The sequence below is a fragment of the Strix aluco genome, chromosome 4, assembly GCF_031877795.1.
Source record: "Strix aluco isolate bStrAlu1 chromosome 4, bStrAlu1.hap1, whole genome shotgun sequence".
NCBI classification, from domain to species: domain Eukaryota; kingdom Metazoa; phylum Chordata; class Aves; order Strigiformes; family Strigidae; genus Strix; species Strix aluco.
Genome location: NC_133934.1, coordinates 93,618,671 through 93,634,620, shown reverse-complemented (window position 1 = coordinate 93,634,620; position 15,950 = coordinate 93,618,671). Strand labels below are relative to the sequence as shown.

Here is a 15,950-nt window from a genome sequence, read left to right as displayed (position 1 = left end):
TGGCACAATGGCCACACAAGGGTACAGCTCAGGATAAGGGAGAACACAGGGAATGAGCTTTGTTTTGCTGCCATCAGTTAGCAGAAAGATTCTGTGCATGGCTCCCGAGGTACCTCCTGTGGCATAAAAAGGCGTAGGGAAGTTGTCATCCCTGCTCATAAGTTTTGGCAGCTGCTGTGGCAACAGTAGCTTTTCCCCACAGCTCTGTACCAGTGCCTAGAAAGGTACGTGTTAAACTGCTGAGAATATTTCTGGCGCTCAAATGGTCCTTACAATTTAGCAAGAAACCCCTCTCCTGGGCTGCAGATGAAGCAGGGCATTTGTCTATGTGCCTGAATGTGAAATGTGCCATGAATCTGTTGCTTCAGCTGATCCCAGCTGACCCTAAGTGTTGGACAGGCTTAAAGTGAAAGGAAGTTTTAGCCTCATAAGGCAAAGGGTTAAAACATGGGTTACAAGATGGGAAATTATTGCGGAAAGGAAAAATAAAGAAACATAGAAGAGGCAACAGTTAATACTTATGAGGCATGGGACAGTGGCTTCTCTGGAGCTTATTTAGGAATAAATCTCAAGAACAAAGTCTTCTTGCAAAGCAGCTGCTTAGACCCTGTTAACCTTTTCTCTCAAGAAGTAAATTGAATTGCAGTTATAAAGCTGGCAGAACTCATACTGAAGGCTTTTGGCTTTGCTCAGCACTTCATCTCGGGGTTTACTGGCATTTCCAAGGCACTACCTATGATGCATTCACACACCTGATTAGGTTCAAGGGTCACTTGCACTGCAGCAATGTAGCAAATTTTTCCACAGTGGAATGAATCTCTATAAAGTTCTCTTTTGTTTCTTAAATCTTGCCCTAAGTCCAGTTACTTGAACTCTGCCCAGCTGTTTCTCTCTCTTTGTCCCACAGTACGTGGGACACTTGTAGGCAGAACATGGGAATGCGTGCTGCAGGGTTTAAGGGCAGGCCTCGGTCACCATGCTGTGATGGAATAGGGTGGATGGGTTGGCTGGTTTTCCATGCCCCAAAATGTCTCAAGAGGGATCTTTGATGTATTTTCTTTTGTGAAGTTTGGGAAGCTGATGTGGATTAAAAGGGAAAAATCTGGATTTCTTCGTCTTTCAGCCAGGCAGATACATGGTGTCAGCAGCAGGTTTTGTGGCTCTTCTGTCCGGTCACTGTGACCTGCTAGAGGAGAGGAAACTCTAAGCAATATAAATGTCCTGTTGTCAATGCAGTTTCCTCCTTCATGGTTTGTTTTTATTTGAATGGTTATTGAAAATTATACAAGAAAATTTCTGACATGTGCTATGTCTATACCCATTCGTCAGGACAGGGGAGATGCAAGGGGAAATGTAAAGTGCCTTCAGCACTCCAGGCTTCACATAGGTAAACAGGGTTTTTTAGAAATGCCTTTGTGGTATAACTAATTCTAGGCTAGAATATTTGGTCCTACTGCAGGAAAGCTCTGTTCCCCATAGTGTTGATGGTATATCTATGTAAAACAGCTAAAATCAGTGCGCTCTTACAGGCTTCCAGGGTGCCTTATGGGGCAGCTTTGTACCTTGACATTGTACCTATAGTACAGTGGGGTGTTTGCATTCTTCATTTGTTTCTGTAGGAGGTTTCATGCTTTTTCCATGTCAGGCTAATGGAATAGTCTGGTTGTTAGGTTACCCCAATCTCTAGTGAAACAGCTGTGTGGAAAAAATAGCACCAAGGATTTTCTGGGCCTCTCTCTTGGGGAATCTCTGTTGTGTCACTGTTCAAAAATATCACCAGTTTGATATCTGCCAACTAGATTGTACTACTAGGATAACAAGCGGTATTTAGCAATCACAGAAGACTTACCAGAGGTGAAACCGAGCAGTGTTCTCTGCCATTGTGTAACAGTCTTTCTTCTCGGTTTTGGTAGTTTCTTAATTCAGTGGGTGTTCGTAGGTGGAAGTCTGCCTATGTGCCTTACCTATTGTGCAACAGATGTCTTCCTCTGACACATTCTCCATGATGTTTTCTCTCTTTTCCAGATTGTCCCCAGCCACCACAGCCTGAGAATGGAGGCTATAAATGCCACCCTAGCCCTTGCAACAACCCTCTGACTTCAGGTAGTGTCATAGAGTATCTGTGTGTCGAAGGCTACATGCTGAAAGGAGATTATAAATACTTGACCTGCAAGAATGGAGAGTGGAACCCAGCCATGGAAGTCAGCTGCAGGCTCAGCCCGGGTGAGTGCTCCTGGACTACAGTGGGACAGTCAAAATTGCCCTTGCATTAGCTTTTCAGATTATCCTTAAACACTGAGTCAGTGTATGCTGAGGAAGTCCATACAGCTGCCTCTCATTGCTCCAGTAATTTCATAAATGCGGCTCACAATCACAGCTCTTTATTAAAAACATCTCTTCTGTAACAGCCCATCAGATACAGGCTCGGGGTCTCTCACGCAAGGAGACAACCCATGGAAAGGAGTATAAAGGAGGCAACTTGTTACTTATGTGGAGCCTCTTATTTTGACAGCTGCCATCCCAGAGGTGGGGGAGGCCCTAACTGAAGCATTTTCCATGCTGTCTGGTTTTGCTCCTGATGGGTTTGACAGTACCTGTCCCTCAGTGGTGTACCCGTCTGTCCACATGAGCACCTGTATGTGTCAGTACGTAGAGCCCATCTTCCTTGCCAACAGGTTAAGTAACTGTTGGCGTCCTGTGGCAAAGAGCTCGATGGTGCTGCTTTTCACTGTACTGGCAGGAAAGGACATTGCTGACAAATGATTTCTGATTCTCCAAATGGAAGTGGACAGTTTTTGTTTTGTGGGTCTCTCCCAGCTGAACAGGAATTCCTCCATTAAAGCAGGAAAGTAAAAAGAGTTGCAGGAAAATGTTTGTCATACAGCTCTTACTTTGCCTACAGCTCTTCTGGTTTTAAAGCATGTGTACTAAATAAAGGGAGAAGTCCCTCCCCGATTTGAGTTTGGCTTGTTGATAGAGCCTTACTGCTCAGTCATCCTGAGTCGGCAAGATGTACACTCTGAAATTAAGTCTCGTAATCCATAAAGCAAAATGTTATGCTTAACGGAGCTCATCGCATACCTGTGATCTCTGGAACATCCTGTCCTGTCCCAAAGACACTGTCTTCTCAGTGTCTGTCACAGCCACTCCAGCAGCCCTTTCCTGTGATGTATAAGGAAGGGATCTGGGTGTTTACCTGCCAGCAACTGGATCCAGAAGAGGCTTTTTAAATTCAGCATAAGCTTCCATTCCATAATGGTCCCCCTTCTTCTTGCTGCACCCAGGCTGGAGAACAAAGCTGTGCTATTGCAGATAGTGCTCCCTGGGTGGCATTCTGGCATGGTGGCCCTTGTCCTACATCAGAACTGAAGAGATCATGTTGTGATGAGCAGAAATCCCTCAGATTTCGTTAGCTTCCTGAAGAATCAGTGGCTTTATCAAAAGTATGGGACCTCAAAAGCCACAATGACTCCTGTACAGTCACATGGCACAGCTGAGGAATGCGTAATGTGAACAGGGCACATGTATCTAACACTGAAAACTCAGCATCCTGAAGCAACAACCCCTCTGTTCCCTGGCAGATGTTTGTGTGAGAAAGAAACTGAATACTTGCTGTGTCTTAAATACACCCAGCCAGGTGACTTCCACCCCTTCCTTTGGGAGGCTGTTCCATTAGCCAAGAAAACCCATTATGTGGAACTTCTCCTATTGTTTGGCCTAAAATATCCTGCTTATTGTGCTAGACAATTATTGTCCTTGCTAGTGACATCAGCACATTTTTTAGTTTTTGCTCAGCCAAATCTATATATAGCATAACCCTTACCACCATCTATCAGTTTCCGTGGCTTGCTGGCGCTGCTTTTCTGTTTGCCTTGTGTTTTCCAAAGGACCCTTGTATGTGCATGTTTTATTTTAGGTTCCCTTTACAGCTGGTGGAGAGGTGTCAGCTTGAGCTCTGAACTCTTCTCTATAAGAGATAGTGGGTGTGCCTTGGCTGTATGGGAAAACTGGGGCTCCCCATATGTGCACCCAAGCATAACTCCTGAGAGCAGGCAATGTGGATGTTTTTCCTTCCCTACGACAGTGATTTAAGGGAGTGGATCGCTTTACCTTGTGCTCTTCTTGATTTTGTAGAAAAGGACTCTCCTCCAACAATTGGAGTACCCACGCTGTCCATAGTAGCCTCCACAGCAAGCTCTGTCGCCCTGATTCTGCTCTTAGTTGTGCTGTTTGTTTTGCTGCAGCCAAAGCTGAAGTCGTTCCATCATAGCAGGTAAGTATAGCTGGGATTTTCAGGGGCTCAGGAGCATCTTAGTTGCTTTGTGGTACTTGGTTTAGGCCTTCATTTTGGAGTAACTTACCTCCTCTCTTCTCTGCTCCTGTTTTAACCACCTCAGTGGCACCTCTGCCCCATGGCCCAGCAGGACTCTGAAATGGTGGTCTGCCATACCCAGCTGCAGTCTCCATTCTAACGTGCCACCTGATGAGTGGTTTCCTTGCTCTTTTGACTTGGCTTTGAATGTGAAAAGTTATGTTCCCTACTAGCCTGGCTACAGATCAGTCTCCTGCCTCTTCTAGCCTTGGGTAGCTGCCAAAGTATGTGTCTAGGTGTATATATATGCATCTCCCCCGGTCTGAGATGCTATGGACATGAATTCAGGCAGTGCAGCAGATCAGATACACATGCAAATCTGCTGTTGTTCCCTGCTGTGGCAGAAGAACCTCCCTGTCCTGGGTTTGTGGGTGAGAGGAGGGACCCAGCCATAACACTGCTGCCAGCTGAGGTCAACAGTCACTGTGGACTCTTTCTTCCACACCAGCTACTAGTACTCCTTAAATAAGAGCAGAGACATGGCTGTCCAGCAGTGGGGAGGTTGAGATGTGGGGCCCTGGAGTCTGCCCTTTTCAGAAGAAGTCCAAACCACTGGAAAAGGAAAATTCAGTCTCAGGACTCGTGACTCATGAGCCTAGGTGATTCAGATCACACTGTGCCAATTTAAGAGCTGTCTGCCCCACCCCGACAGAGGTTATCTTGCCAGCAGCAAAGGTGGCAGAACAGGCAGTGCTGGGTGTTGCAGAATATAGCAGTGGAACAAGCTGAAATCAGCGGTGGTCAGAGCTCTTTTTTATCTGCCAGCTGTGACAGCAGAGAGCTCTGAGTCATGATCTTTGTCAGATTTAGCTATGGAGGCAGGTGAGGTCGGAAGCATTGTAACCTTTTCAGCTCTTGCTGCTAAATCCATCGGGCAGTGTGAATTACAGCCCCTGCTCATGTTTATGGCAGTTCACAGTAGGGCTGCAAGGCTGTGCTTGCTTGACCTTGTTAAGCCACCATTCATGTTTCTGTCTGTTCTCCCCTAAATAAGTCAATGGTGAGCGTTAGAGTTCTGCTCTGGGAGGTTACTGGAGTTCTTGGTAACATATATATGAAAATATAAATGCTCAACTTGATTTATTTTTTTCTTTTTTTCTCCTCCCTCTTTCTTTCCTTTTTTGAGGCGAGACCAAGGTGTGTCTGGAGATCAGGTCTCTATCATGGTGGATGGTGTCCAAGTGGCCTTGCCATCCTATGAAGAAGCGGTGTATGGCAGCACAGGGAACTACATTCCACCCTCGGACTCCCGAGTGCAGATCGTGCTCTCGGAAGGAGCTGGGCAGAACGGAGCCAGAGAGATGCAGCAGCAGGACCAAGGGGCTCACAATAGCTTTGACAGAGAAGATGAAGCCCCCGGACGTTCTGGACTGTGTGAAGCTAGTGGCTCTCAGCGCTCTGAAACTGTTCTTGTGCATCAGGCTGCTACCTCTTCCTGGGTAGCTGGCATGGCTAGCAGTAGGCCTGTACACAAAGAGGTCCAAGATTCAGAAAGCAGTGACATACAGAGCCTTTTATCACTCACTTCCTCTGAGGAATACACAGATGGTACGTGACTTGGGCAAGGAGCACTGAACAAGACCCTTGTAACAGTAGGTTCTGCAGTTAACTGCCTAGGATGAGGATGGCAAGGAGTGCCCCTGTGTATGTCAGGCACTGAGGGACTTTTGAGAAGAGGTGTCCCAGTCTGCATGGCATGTTTCACAACTTAGATGTGCAAGCAGAATTGAATACCTTCTTCTGAAGTACGCAGCGCACTCAGACTGGGAGTCTAGGGCAGTCTGGAAAGGATGTTGGGTTCTGCTGCTCACTGTTGTTGTCTTAACAAAGGATTTGCAGCGAAATGCCAGCCTCCAGCATCATAGTGCAAATACATTAAAGTAGCTGTGTTTGTGGAAAACAAGTTGGTGTGAGCGGGAGGATATGCTTGGAATGCAAACCCTTTGTGATGTTTGGGCTTCTTCATTTTTTAGACTGTTTTGGTAAGCAGCTTACTGCCACAGTGCCTACAGTGCCGCAGCCTTGGCATGCGAGAAGACCCAAAAGGGATGTGCTTCAGCTTACTGTACAGGGCAGAGGGGCAGGTCTGTTAAACAGTCAGTGCAGCTTGTGTTCCTCACTTCTCTTCTGCCCTGAAGGAGTGGCTTTACAAAGCCTGAGTGGATGTGAAGCTGCAGCTTAAGGTTGCTTCTGCAGAGGCTGCTTTGTCTTAGGCAAGAAGCATAGCTGGCTTGTTGGTAGCTCAGGGCAGAACTTCTCCTTTCCATGGTGTCAAGCCCTACAGCTGTAGTAATGCCACCCAGAACCCTTGCAGTAAAAACAGTTAAGGGGCATTTCTGCTAAAGGGCGGAAATGGCAACATGTTCTGAGATGGGCATTAAACCCCAAGTGCGTAAACAGCAGAAATCCAAAAGTGAAGCTTAAAAAGATGTCTGCAGTGTAGAAATTTGAGGATGTTGCCTCTGCACTGTGTCATTTTTATCACTGCCTGGAAACATGTATTGCCTCTAAGGCTTGTTGTACAGTAGCACATTGCCCCTGACAGGAGGAGACCATAAAGCTTGTGCTTATGGCTCAGAGGTGAGGAAACGGCAGCTACGGGAGGAGGCTGCGTTTCTTTAAGTTAGATAAGGGCAAGTGGGATCCTTGTATTTGCAACCAGCCCTGTCACAGTAAGAAACATGTCTTCAACATTTTGAGGAACTAAAAGATTGGTGAGGTCATGGGAAAGGAGGAAACTGTCATTCTTAAGGGGAGTTATTACCTTCCCCTAAACAACATTGGTGAGGCTTTACTGGGAATGCTGTATCTTCTTGTGGGACCCCCCAGTTCAAGAGAGATGTGGAGAAACTGGATGGGCTCTGTTGGAGGCCTGCCAGGATAGCCAGGGGCTTGTGGGGAGCAACTGAGGGAGCTGGGGCTGCTTTAATCTGGTGAAGAAGCAGCTGAGGGCCAAGCCAACAATTGACTACAATTACTTTACAGGGAGTTGAAAAGTCTTTGGAGCCAAATTCTTCTCAGCCAGGTGACATAACATGGGGCAATGGCCACGAGCTGCAACTTGGCAGATTCACATTGGGCATTAAGACAATATTTTGTGCTAGGAGATTAGTGCAGGACAAGATGAGCAGCCAGAGAGGTTGGTGGAGTCTCTGTCCTTGGAGATTTTCAAGGCTAGAGTTGGCAGTGGTCCCACTCGCAGGGGCAGGTTGGAGCAGAGTCCTCCAGAGGTCTCTTCTGCTGTGTTGTGATGACAGGAACACCACTGCATTATCACGTTATGGAAGCGGGAGCCTGTCTTGCTTTCAACAGTAGTTTTTCTGGTGTGTGTTGAACTGCAGAAGTTTCACTACTTTTTCTTTTTTTTCCTCTCCTCACCATTCAGATATTCCCTTACTGAAGGAAGCGTGAGGCCTGCTGTGTTTGTCTAGCCTTCTCCCTCATGGATTTCTTCCTTCTCCCCTCCCCCTGCCTTCGGGACAGAAGCACTCTGTGCAGCCTTCCCCGTCTTCGCAAGCTGTGCCCTGGATACCTCCAAGCAGAGACGCCCTCAGCTGAAGATCCAAAGGATGTTGCCAGGTTGCCTCCTGGATGCACCAGTGGAGTTGGTGCAGCGCTGGCTTCCCCATTCCATCAGCATCAGGGGCTCAAGGAACAGAGTGGATTTGAGCTCTCTTCTCCTCTTCCCCAGCCAGATGTTTGACAGCAGTCTCTGAAGAGCTGCTCTTTTCTTGTGCCTTTCTCCTCCTCACACCGGCTTGTTGCAGCTTATCAGCCTCTCTAGCCCTGCTGCTGCCCAGAGAGCAGGGGCTGAAACCACTTGCTCCCTGGGTGCAGACAGTTTATATATACATATATATGTTATATAGGCTCTTCTTCCGGCATCCTCTTTGTGATAGGGCAGGACGAAACGCCTCGCTGGGACTGAAGCTGGGCTTGGGAGGGATTCCCAGTTCAGGGACAGCTTGTGATGTCTAGAAGCGCCTCCGATGAGATGGGCTGTGTGACAGCTTAGCTGTGCAGTAACAGTTCACTGAGAATTGCTAGAGCGCTGAAAGCTAAGTCCGATGTGTGGGAATGCCCTCTGCCCCCTTCTCAAAAACCATCTCTGCAGGAGTCCATTCCTGAAAATCACTTTTGTCTCCTCCAGGCTTCTCTACCCATGCAGCCCACTTGATTATGCTGTGTTTCCAGAAGCTGGGACTGTACTGCCAATGAAACAACCCTTTCAGCTTTGGTTTGGCGCCAGAGCCGCTCCTGATGTTAGGTTGTAGAAGATCCTTGGAGAATGGCCAGTGGTTAGCAGAGTTCAGAAAGCTTGGAGGATGTGATTTTCAGTTAACCAACCCTGCGTTAACTATGAGTTAGCCCCATTCACTGAGGCATCAGGACTGGAACCAAATTTGTGGCCCTGTTCTTCTAAAGGAGCTGTGTGTCTCAAAGCTTTTTCAGTTGAGGTGCTTCTGCACTAAAGCTTGGGTTCCTTTGGTCAGATCTTCAGGCAGAGGTAACACTTTTGAGATGCAATCTGGAAGTGGTCCAGGTGTTTGGAAATATCAAGAATAAAAATGCCCGTAGGTGGTGAATGCCTAGTGCCATTGGTGCGATCCAGAATTACCCCTCCAGCCACACTAGGTACCTTGGTACTTGAATCCTGGGTAGCTGCCATCTTAGAGGCTAGTGTGTCTTCCTAGCTTCATTCAGCAAGAGTGCTGTTTTATCCTCATGGGCTTCAGTGGGCCTGCAGAGAAGGGCTGCTTCCTTGGGTGGGGGGCCAGCAGCATTTCTAAAGTCTCTCTAAATACAATGCAGTTGCCTGTTGCTGCGAGGGAAGTTGGCTACAGTGACAGCAGTGCCAGAGGATACCCTGGCTTATTCCTGAACCTATGTTTTGAAGATTGTTTCAAGTTCTGGTAGCAGGGAGAAGAAGATCCAAAAATATGCATACCTCTGCCCCCACCCCTCAGTTATCTACAGCAGGTCAGAATATCCTGGTTGCTGTTAACAGGTTGCTCTTTTTGCAGGAAGCCACATTCGTCTGGGGTGGGTGATCCAATCACAAAAGCGTTGTGCTGGTTGTAAGGTTCTTCACCAGGGAGGTCTGGACACTGTTCCGTGGGACTGGTTTCAGCAAGAAGAGTTGGCTGCTTAGATTGCATGTACCTTGTCATAACTGTCTTGAAGTAACCAGGGAAGTGTTTGCCCTGTGAGAAGCTGCTAAATGTTTGAGTTGAAGGAGCAAAATGTCATGGCCTTACACATTGTGTGGTAATGTACAGGTAAATAGGGATGCTGTCTTCGCTGCTTTGCTTTTGGTTTATGATCCTTGCCGTCCTTATCCTTGTTGCTCCAGGAACATACTCTCACAGCACGTGGTAGAAGTGACACAACACCTTTATATATAACATCACTGTGGCTTAGCTCCGGTTCCTGGAAATGGGGCTTGGCCAGAGTATCCAGCCATGTACCTGCTGCTTCTGTTCCTGATGAGCTCTTAAATCCCAGGACACCTGGGACAGCGCGTGCCTGTGGATGGAGGAATCCTATTTTCCCTATCCTTGTTTTAGAGGGATGTTATTAATTTAAAAATACAGTATTTTAAAATTCCTTCCCTATTGCTCATGTGACCTTGCATTAACACCAGGATTTGATAAATCCTGTGCTGGTTTGGGTATTTTTTTGTTCAGTTTGGATGGTGAAAATCCCATGTTGTTTTACAGTGGGCTGTGGCATCTCAGCTTCAAGCACTGGAGAGGGCAAATGTTGTTTACACATCCGCTATTGGAATTTTAGAACATAAGCGTGGGAACGTTTGTATTTAGTTTTTAACTCTTACCTTGAAAATAGTCTAAGCTTGAGCAAGTTGTCTCATTCACTGGTTTATCAGGGCAGACAGAGGGATCAAGCGAGTGTAGTGGTGAGGGAGTGTGGAGGGAAGAATACATGACTTCCTTCCTGCTGCCTAACCAGCTCTGAACAGGAGGAGTTGCTCTTTATGCATTTCAGGTCCTGTCTACTCAAACTGACCCTCAGCAGTCACGGTGTAGCAGTCAGGTACATGCTGCCTTCCTGCAAGGGACAGTCCTTTGACTCAGTGTTAGCACCAGGCTGATGGGAGAATCCCCTAACAAAGCTGGAAGCTGATCCCAAGGCCTGACCTTGCCCTGGATGAGCGCCTGCTCTGCCAGCAGAAAGCACGTACTGTGTGGCCCTGCCTCCTCTCTCTGCTTATTGTAAAGCAAGCCAGTTTGGGAGAGAAAATTCAATTTGGGTGGGGAAGAGAAGGAAGCAGGCTACACAGAAGAAGGAGTGCTTTAATTTTGTTTCATTTATAGAAATTGTGGGAAATGGCTTTACTGAGGAGTGGGGGGAAATGTGGAGGTGGAGGGAAATATGCAAGCGTAGATCTTGTGATCAGGCATAAACAGGCAGCTTCTGTTGGCTTGCTGAGGGTAAACCAGCAGCTCCCAGGCCAGTCTCTGCTGTGCTGGCTGGTAACCCCAGCTGGTGCTTCCAGCGCTTGTAGAAGAGCCTGTCCCCTGCAGTAGCACTTGTGGGAACGGGCCCCAAGGACCTGTGAAAGCCAGAACATGGGAAACTGTTCGGGGGCATCACATTCCTCTTGCCCATGTCCTCAGCTCTAGAGTTTATTTTCATACAAAATGAGGTAGAATGGCTGGGGAGGAACCTGAGAGATGGTCTGCTTGACAATTTTTTTCAAGAGGGAGGGGGAGCAAGGCCTCACTCTACTGACTATCATATCAGGTGATTGTTAATCATTTGTGGTTTTTTTTTTTTAATTCTACAGAGGCTAAAGGATCGGGAAATATTTTGGGCAGGGATTTAGGAAAAACTAAATTGCACAGTCCTGTCTTTACTTATGGGAGCAAGGGCTGAAGCTTAAAGATCCCTCAGTTGTGAGCTCTGCTCTGTCTTGGGACCGTTCATTACCTCTGAGCAAAGAGTGTGTCCTCTTTGGCTGTTGCCATAGGTTGGTGCAGCCTGGATCTCAGCGTGGTAGATGGGGAGCACAGCAGCTCAGCCTTGCAAGATGTAACACAGTAAATTTTTTTTATTTTTTTTCTTCCTGATGGGGCCACAGCCTCCTTACCTTTGTTCCCACCTATGTCAGGCAAAAGAATTCAAAGGGAAGCATTTTTTTCTTATTTAACACTCCTGACATAATCATCTAATGCTCTGTCATACATGTTGGCTCCTGTGATATTCAAGAACATTAAAATGATTTAATTACATTGGAAAAATAAAAATAGCACTTATCTTAAAGGTTTCTGTTATTTTTGGAGTCTGATAGGTTAAAAAAAAGGGCATTTCAGTAACTCAGAATATTATGTGCAATAGAAAAGCCTCCTTGCTCCCCTTCAGTTGCATAGTTTTTTAAGAAAATAAAGTGCAACCTACTGCAGTGTTTACAGCCGAAGTGTTGCAGGACTTGACCAGCCTGAGAGATCCAGAAAGCGAAGCTGACAGTAACCGATGGGGAAGCAGGGCAGTCTCCTGTCAGGATCTGCACTGTGAAGCTCAGCTCAAACGATGAGCCAGCTTGGATTGTGTCAGAGCCTCCTGCCACCTTGAAGGGGGTTGGCAGCATTGGCAAGAGAGATGGTTTTGTGTGTTCTGGTTATAAATAGCTTGCGTGTCCCCATCATGAGCTGCAGAAGATGTAAATAAGTCAGGAGGAAAGACGTGCTGCAGCATGTGAGCCTGTGGAGTTGTTGCTGAGTTAAAACTTCATGAGTTCGGGAGGGAGAAGAGCTTAATGCATTTTTATCCTTTTTCTTAACACCAGGGAACTTGCTGTGTAGAAGGATGCTTACTCAGACAAGCATGCTGCTTGTTCACCCCTTGGACATCTCCCCTTGAATTTCTCCTTCAACTCTGCTGTGATGAATCGTTAACACATCTGGAGGGTTTATTTGGCCTTTCAGCACATGGAGAGGTCAGGTGTGTGAGGAAGAAACCTGTTCCATGTGTGTTGGGAGGAAGCATCCTAAGATGCTCCCAGAGGTGGATGTCTTGGGTCAATACTGAGGAGTGGGGCTAAGAGAGCAGCAGGCTCAGCTGTTGGAAATAATCTGGGATGGTTAAGTCAGTTGCAGCACAGAAAAGGGAACACAAGGAAAGGGGGTAAGGAAGAGCTGTGACTGAAAACGGGTATGCTGCAGGCTAATGAGCTAATGTGTTCATGACCGGGTTGTAAGGAAGCTTGTGCTTTGTTTAGATGACTTAGCAGATACCAGCAGGCTTGCTGTGTAAAAAAATATTAACATACAACTGGTTGGAGATTTCCATGCTGACCTTTTTAGAACGTATTTGCAAAACCTGGTTTTACTGTTCTGATAGCAGTTGCTTAAAAAAAACAAAAACTTGCCTTATTACTCTATCCAGATAACTAATTAAATCAATTTCACTTTCTGGTTTCTGTATATAAATGCAATAAATCTCATCCATTTTGCACATCCTGCCCCACCCCATCCTCACCCTTCAGTCCTTACCAGGGAACTGCAGATTGAACCTGCTCTTTCCGAAAACCTTTGTTTGCAGAAGAACTGTATTAGAATACATTTATTCTCTATGATACGCTTTGAAAGTGCGGAGAGGTTTCCTAGAGCAGGCTTCATTTTAAGGTGTATTTTTATACAGGAAATAAGTCTTTTTCCAATCCTTCATCCTGCCTCCTGCCCTTCCACACCAGGACAGAGCATGCCACTTCCCACAGTTCTCTTCAGGGCCCTGTGTTCAGCACTGCTTCCAGACTTGACCTTCTGCAGATGATTTATGGATATGTGTACCCACCAGAATGGTTCCAATGATGCTCTGCATATGCTTTCTGTAAGCTCTGCTTTTGCTTCTGTCCTCAAATGAGCAAGGACAGAGGCAACTGAGTTGTGCTGGAAAGTGGTTTAGTTCCAATTCTCAAATTTTCTTCCTTCCAAAAGAAAAGAAGGTGAAGTTGTCTGTGAAGCAGAAGTCCTGTGATATGATGGGTAGACTGCTGGTAGTTGTTGATGCAAATCCAAGGGGAGCTTGATTGCCTTTGTGCATTAATCTTTCCTTCTTTCCTTTGTGTTTTCTTTTTATTTGAATTGCACCACTATGGAATTATTTGCAGAATGGTACTCCATATATATGTGGGATTTAAAAACAAAACCATAATCGATGCTGTGCAGGATGTCACTCAGTTGGTTTTATTTTGCTTTATATATATTTTCTGGTATCCTGTACATTGCAGTGGGTGTGAAGATAGTATTTTAATATTTGTACAAAGTTTAATTTAATTGTTCTATGTATATAACTGCATTTCTAAATTAAAAAAAAATTTCTTTTGAAGTGAAGCTATAAGCTCTTGTGTATTTTTTTAACTGCTTGGGCCTTGCAGACTGGAAATAGAGCAGATCATTAGTGCAGTGCCTTCCATGTGAAGATCAGGATGAAGCTAAAGCTAGGGATGTTCAAGTGGCTTGGGGAGCGAGGTATGGGGTTGGTGCAGCCTTTGAAGAATCATCTGTTTCAAAAAATACCCTCCACTCTCCGAAGCAAAGGCCACCCTCGGTGTGCCTGCATATAACTGCGTGAGAAGTTGGGCCAGGTTGGTGCAAGTCTGTTCTGGGAGGGCTTGTGAACACTCGAGTGCCACCAGGATCGCTTGGCTTGGCTTGTCTTGGCTGATGCTCACAGCAGTTGTTTTGAGCAGATGCTCCTCAGCCTGCCTGAGGAGTCTCCTGGTCTAATGCGCAGGCTTGCTGCACGAGGCTGGGCAAGGGATTTGTTTGCCTTTATTTTCTATAGCACTGTGTGTGCATGTGTAGCAAGTTACTGGTGTGGTGCAGAAAGACCCCCACAGGTGCTCTGACCCTTCTGCTCCCCCAGATAAAATGTAGTCTGTGCAGTCTGAGTTACTTGGGAACAGGCAGCGACGGAGGAAGGGTGTGAGCTGGGAGGACACGGCAGTTACTTGGCTCTCCCACAGCAGCGGTAGCAAGTGTGTGCCCACTGGGCCTGGGCCTGAGGAAAGGCAACAGCGATAAGGCAGGAGGGGCTGAATGTGTCCGGAGATGTGGGCTGGGTGAAAACCATGGGGGGGCCTCAAAGAGGGACCAAGGTTGCATCTGGATTTGGTGTAAGGAAAGACGAGGCATTTTGGGGAGCGTTCGCAGCACCATCTGCATGGTTTTCTTCTGCGACTACGGCACCAAAGCTGACAGCTGCTGCAGTGTCTCCATCCATCGGCCCTTGGGAGCTGTAAGTCAGGGGAGATTGGCCAAGTTGTTAACCCTGGGAGAGGGGAGGGGAGGAAGAGATGATGTCTGGCATGAGAGGACTTCAGAGAGGAGGAAGGGATGAATATAATAAATGGCTAATTAGTCTGAGTGCAGAGGTGAGGCTGGGTGCAGGCTCTGCTCTTCCCTCTTCTGGGTAGTTGTGCTGCACCGGGAGGATGGCGGCAGCAGCAGAAACTGTGGAGGAATGGACACCTGTTGTTCTGTTAGTGCTACATACAGTCCTCCTTTATTATTATTGTTTGCTTTGCTTCAAAGACCTAAGGTAACATTGCCCTTGAGGCAAGTGCACTAATGAGCATTCCTTTCTTTTAAGGAAATCTATTGGTAGTGTAATAGGAACGGGAAGGAGAGAGGAGATCCTTTTGTCAACTTGTTCAAAGTCCTTGAAGTTATGAGATTTTTGTATGCTCACATAGATGATTTTATCCTCTGCAGAGGAACAGGCAGGTTAAAGAGAAGGGAAGGGGTGACATCTACATTCTGCCCATTTCCATTTATTCCTTAAATTATTCCCACACAGTAAGCTGATCTTGCTGTAGTTTTGCCACTGTGAAACTGGAGCTCTGTGGCCTGTGCCTGCCCTCCTGTAGCAGACAGTTGGCACGTGGGAGTCGGTGGCCTCCAGGATTTGCTTTTAAATTATTACTGTTTTTCACTGGGCTATGGTCTCCTGCCACAGCAATTCTGGCAGCCAGGAACGTGCCTTGTGTGGTGTGTTCTGCACCTCTTATCTATTAGACACATTGGGAGTAATTTGTCACCTCTGGTTTGTGCCTGCAATGAGAAGTGACTGTGGGAGCCAAGCCCGAGGGAAGCCAGCCTGAGGTGGGTGGTCTGGGAAATCCTCCTTAACTGTTGGCTCTTTGGCTGAAGGGCAGAAAGGCCAGGGTATGCAGGAACACCTCCGCTCCCAGAAAAGCAGCCTTGCCACAAAGGCATCAGCCCCGTCACAAAGCTGCTTTGGGAAACTTGCTCAGGAAAGGGGATAGATGGGCTCCTGCCCTCACCAGGCGTCCCGCCAGCTGGCGCATTATATGCCCGGCTCCCAGACAGGATGTTCTGTACATGTGGGTTTTCCAGGAACACAAAGCCAGGGACCCACCAGCCCCATTACAACCACATGCTTTAACTCTTTAACAGGACCGAGCGGATCTGGAGCCTTTCCTCGCCACCTCTGGCTGCTGCATGCAGCCATGCCACCGCTGGAAAGGTCTGTGGAGTGGGACTGCATTATCAAGTCGTCCCTTGATGTACTGTAGCCTCACCCCTTCTGGAAG

The 15,950-nt window shown here is 47.0% G+C and overlaps 1 protein-coding gene across 4 annotated transcripts in view; it reads left to right on the top strand.

Annotated features, from left to right (window-relative positions):
- SUSD6 (sushi domain containing 6) overlaps positions 1–13,725 on the top strand; it is an 86,599-nt gene extending 72,874 nt beyond the window's left edge. For all 4 annotated transcript variants that reach the window (XM_074824344.1, XM_074824346.1, XM_074824347.1 and 1 more), the window contains 4 exons: positions 2,026–2,223; positions 4,135–4,273; positions 5,499–5,920; positions 7,758–13,725. In XM_074824344.1, the coding sequence (XP_074680445.1) occupies positions 2,026–2,223; positions 4,135–4,273; positions 5,499–5,920; positions 7,758–7,783 (785 nt within the window). In that variant the 3' untranslated portion in view covers positions 7,784–13,725. The remainder of the gene's footprint in view (positions 1–2,025; positions 2,224–4,134; positions 4,274–5,498; positions 5,921–7,757) is intronic.
- The last annotated feature ends 2,225 nt before the right edge of the window (positions 13,726–15,950 follow it).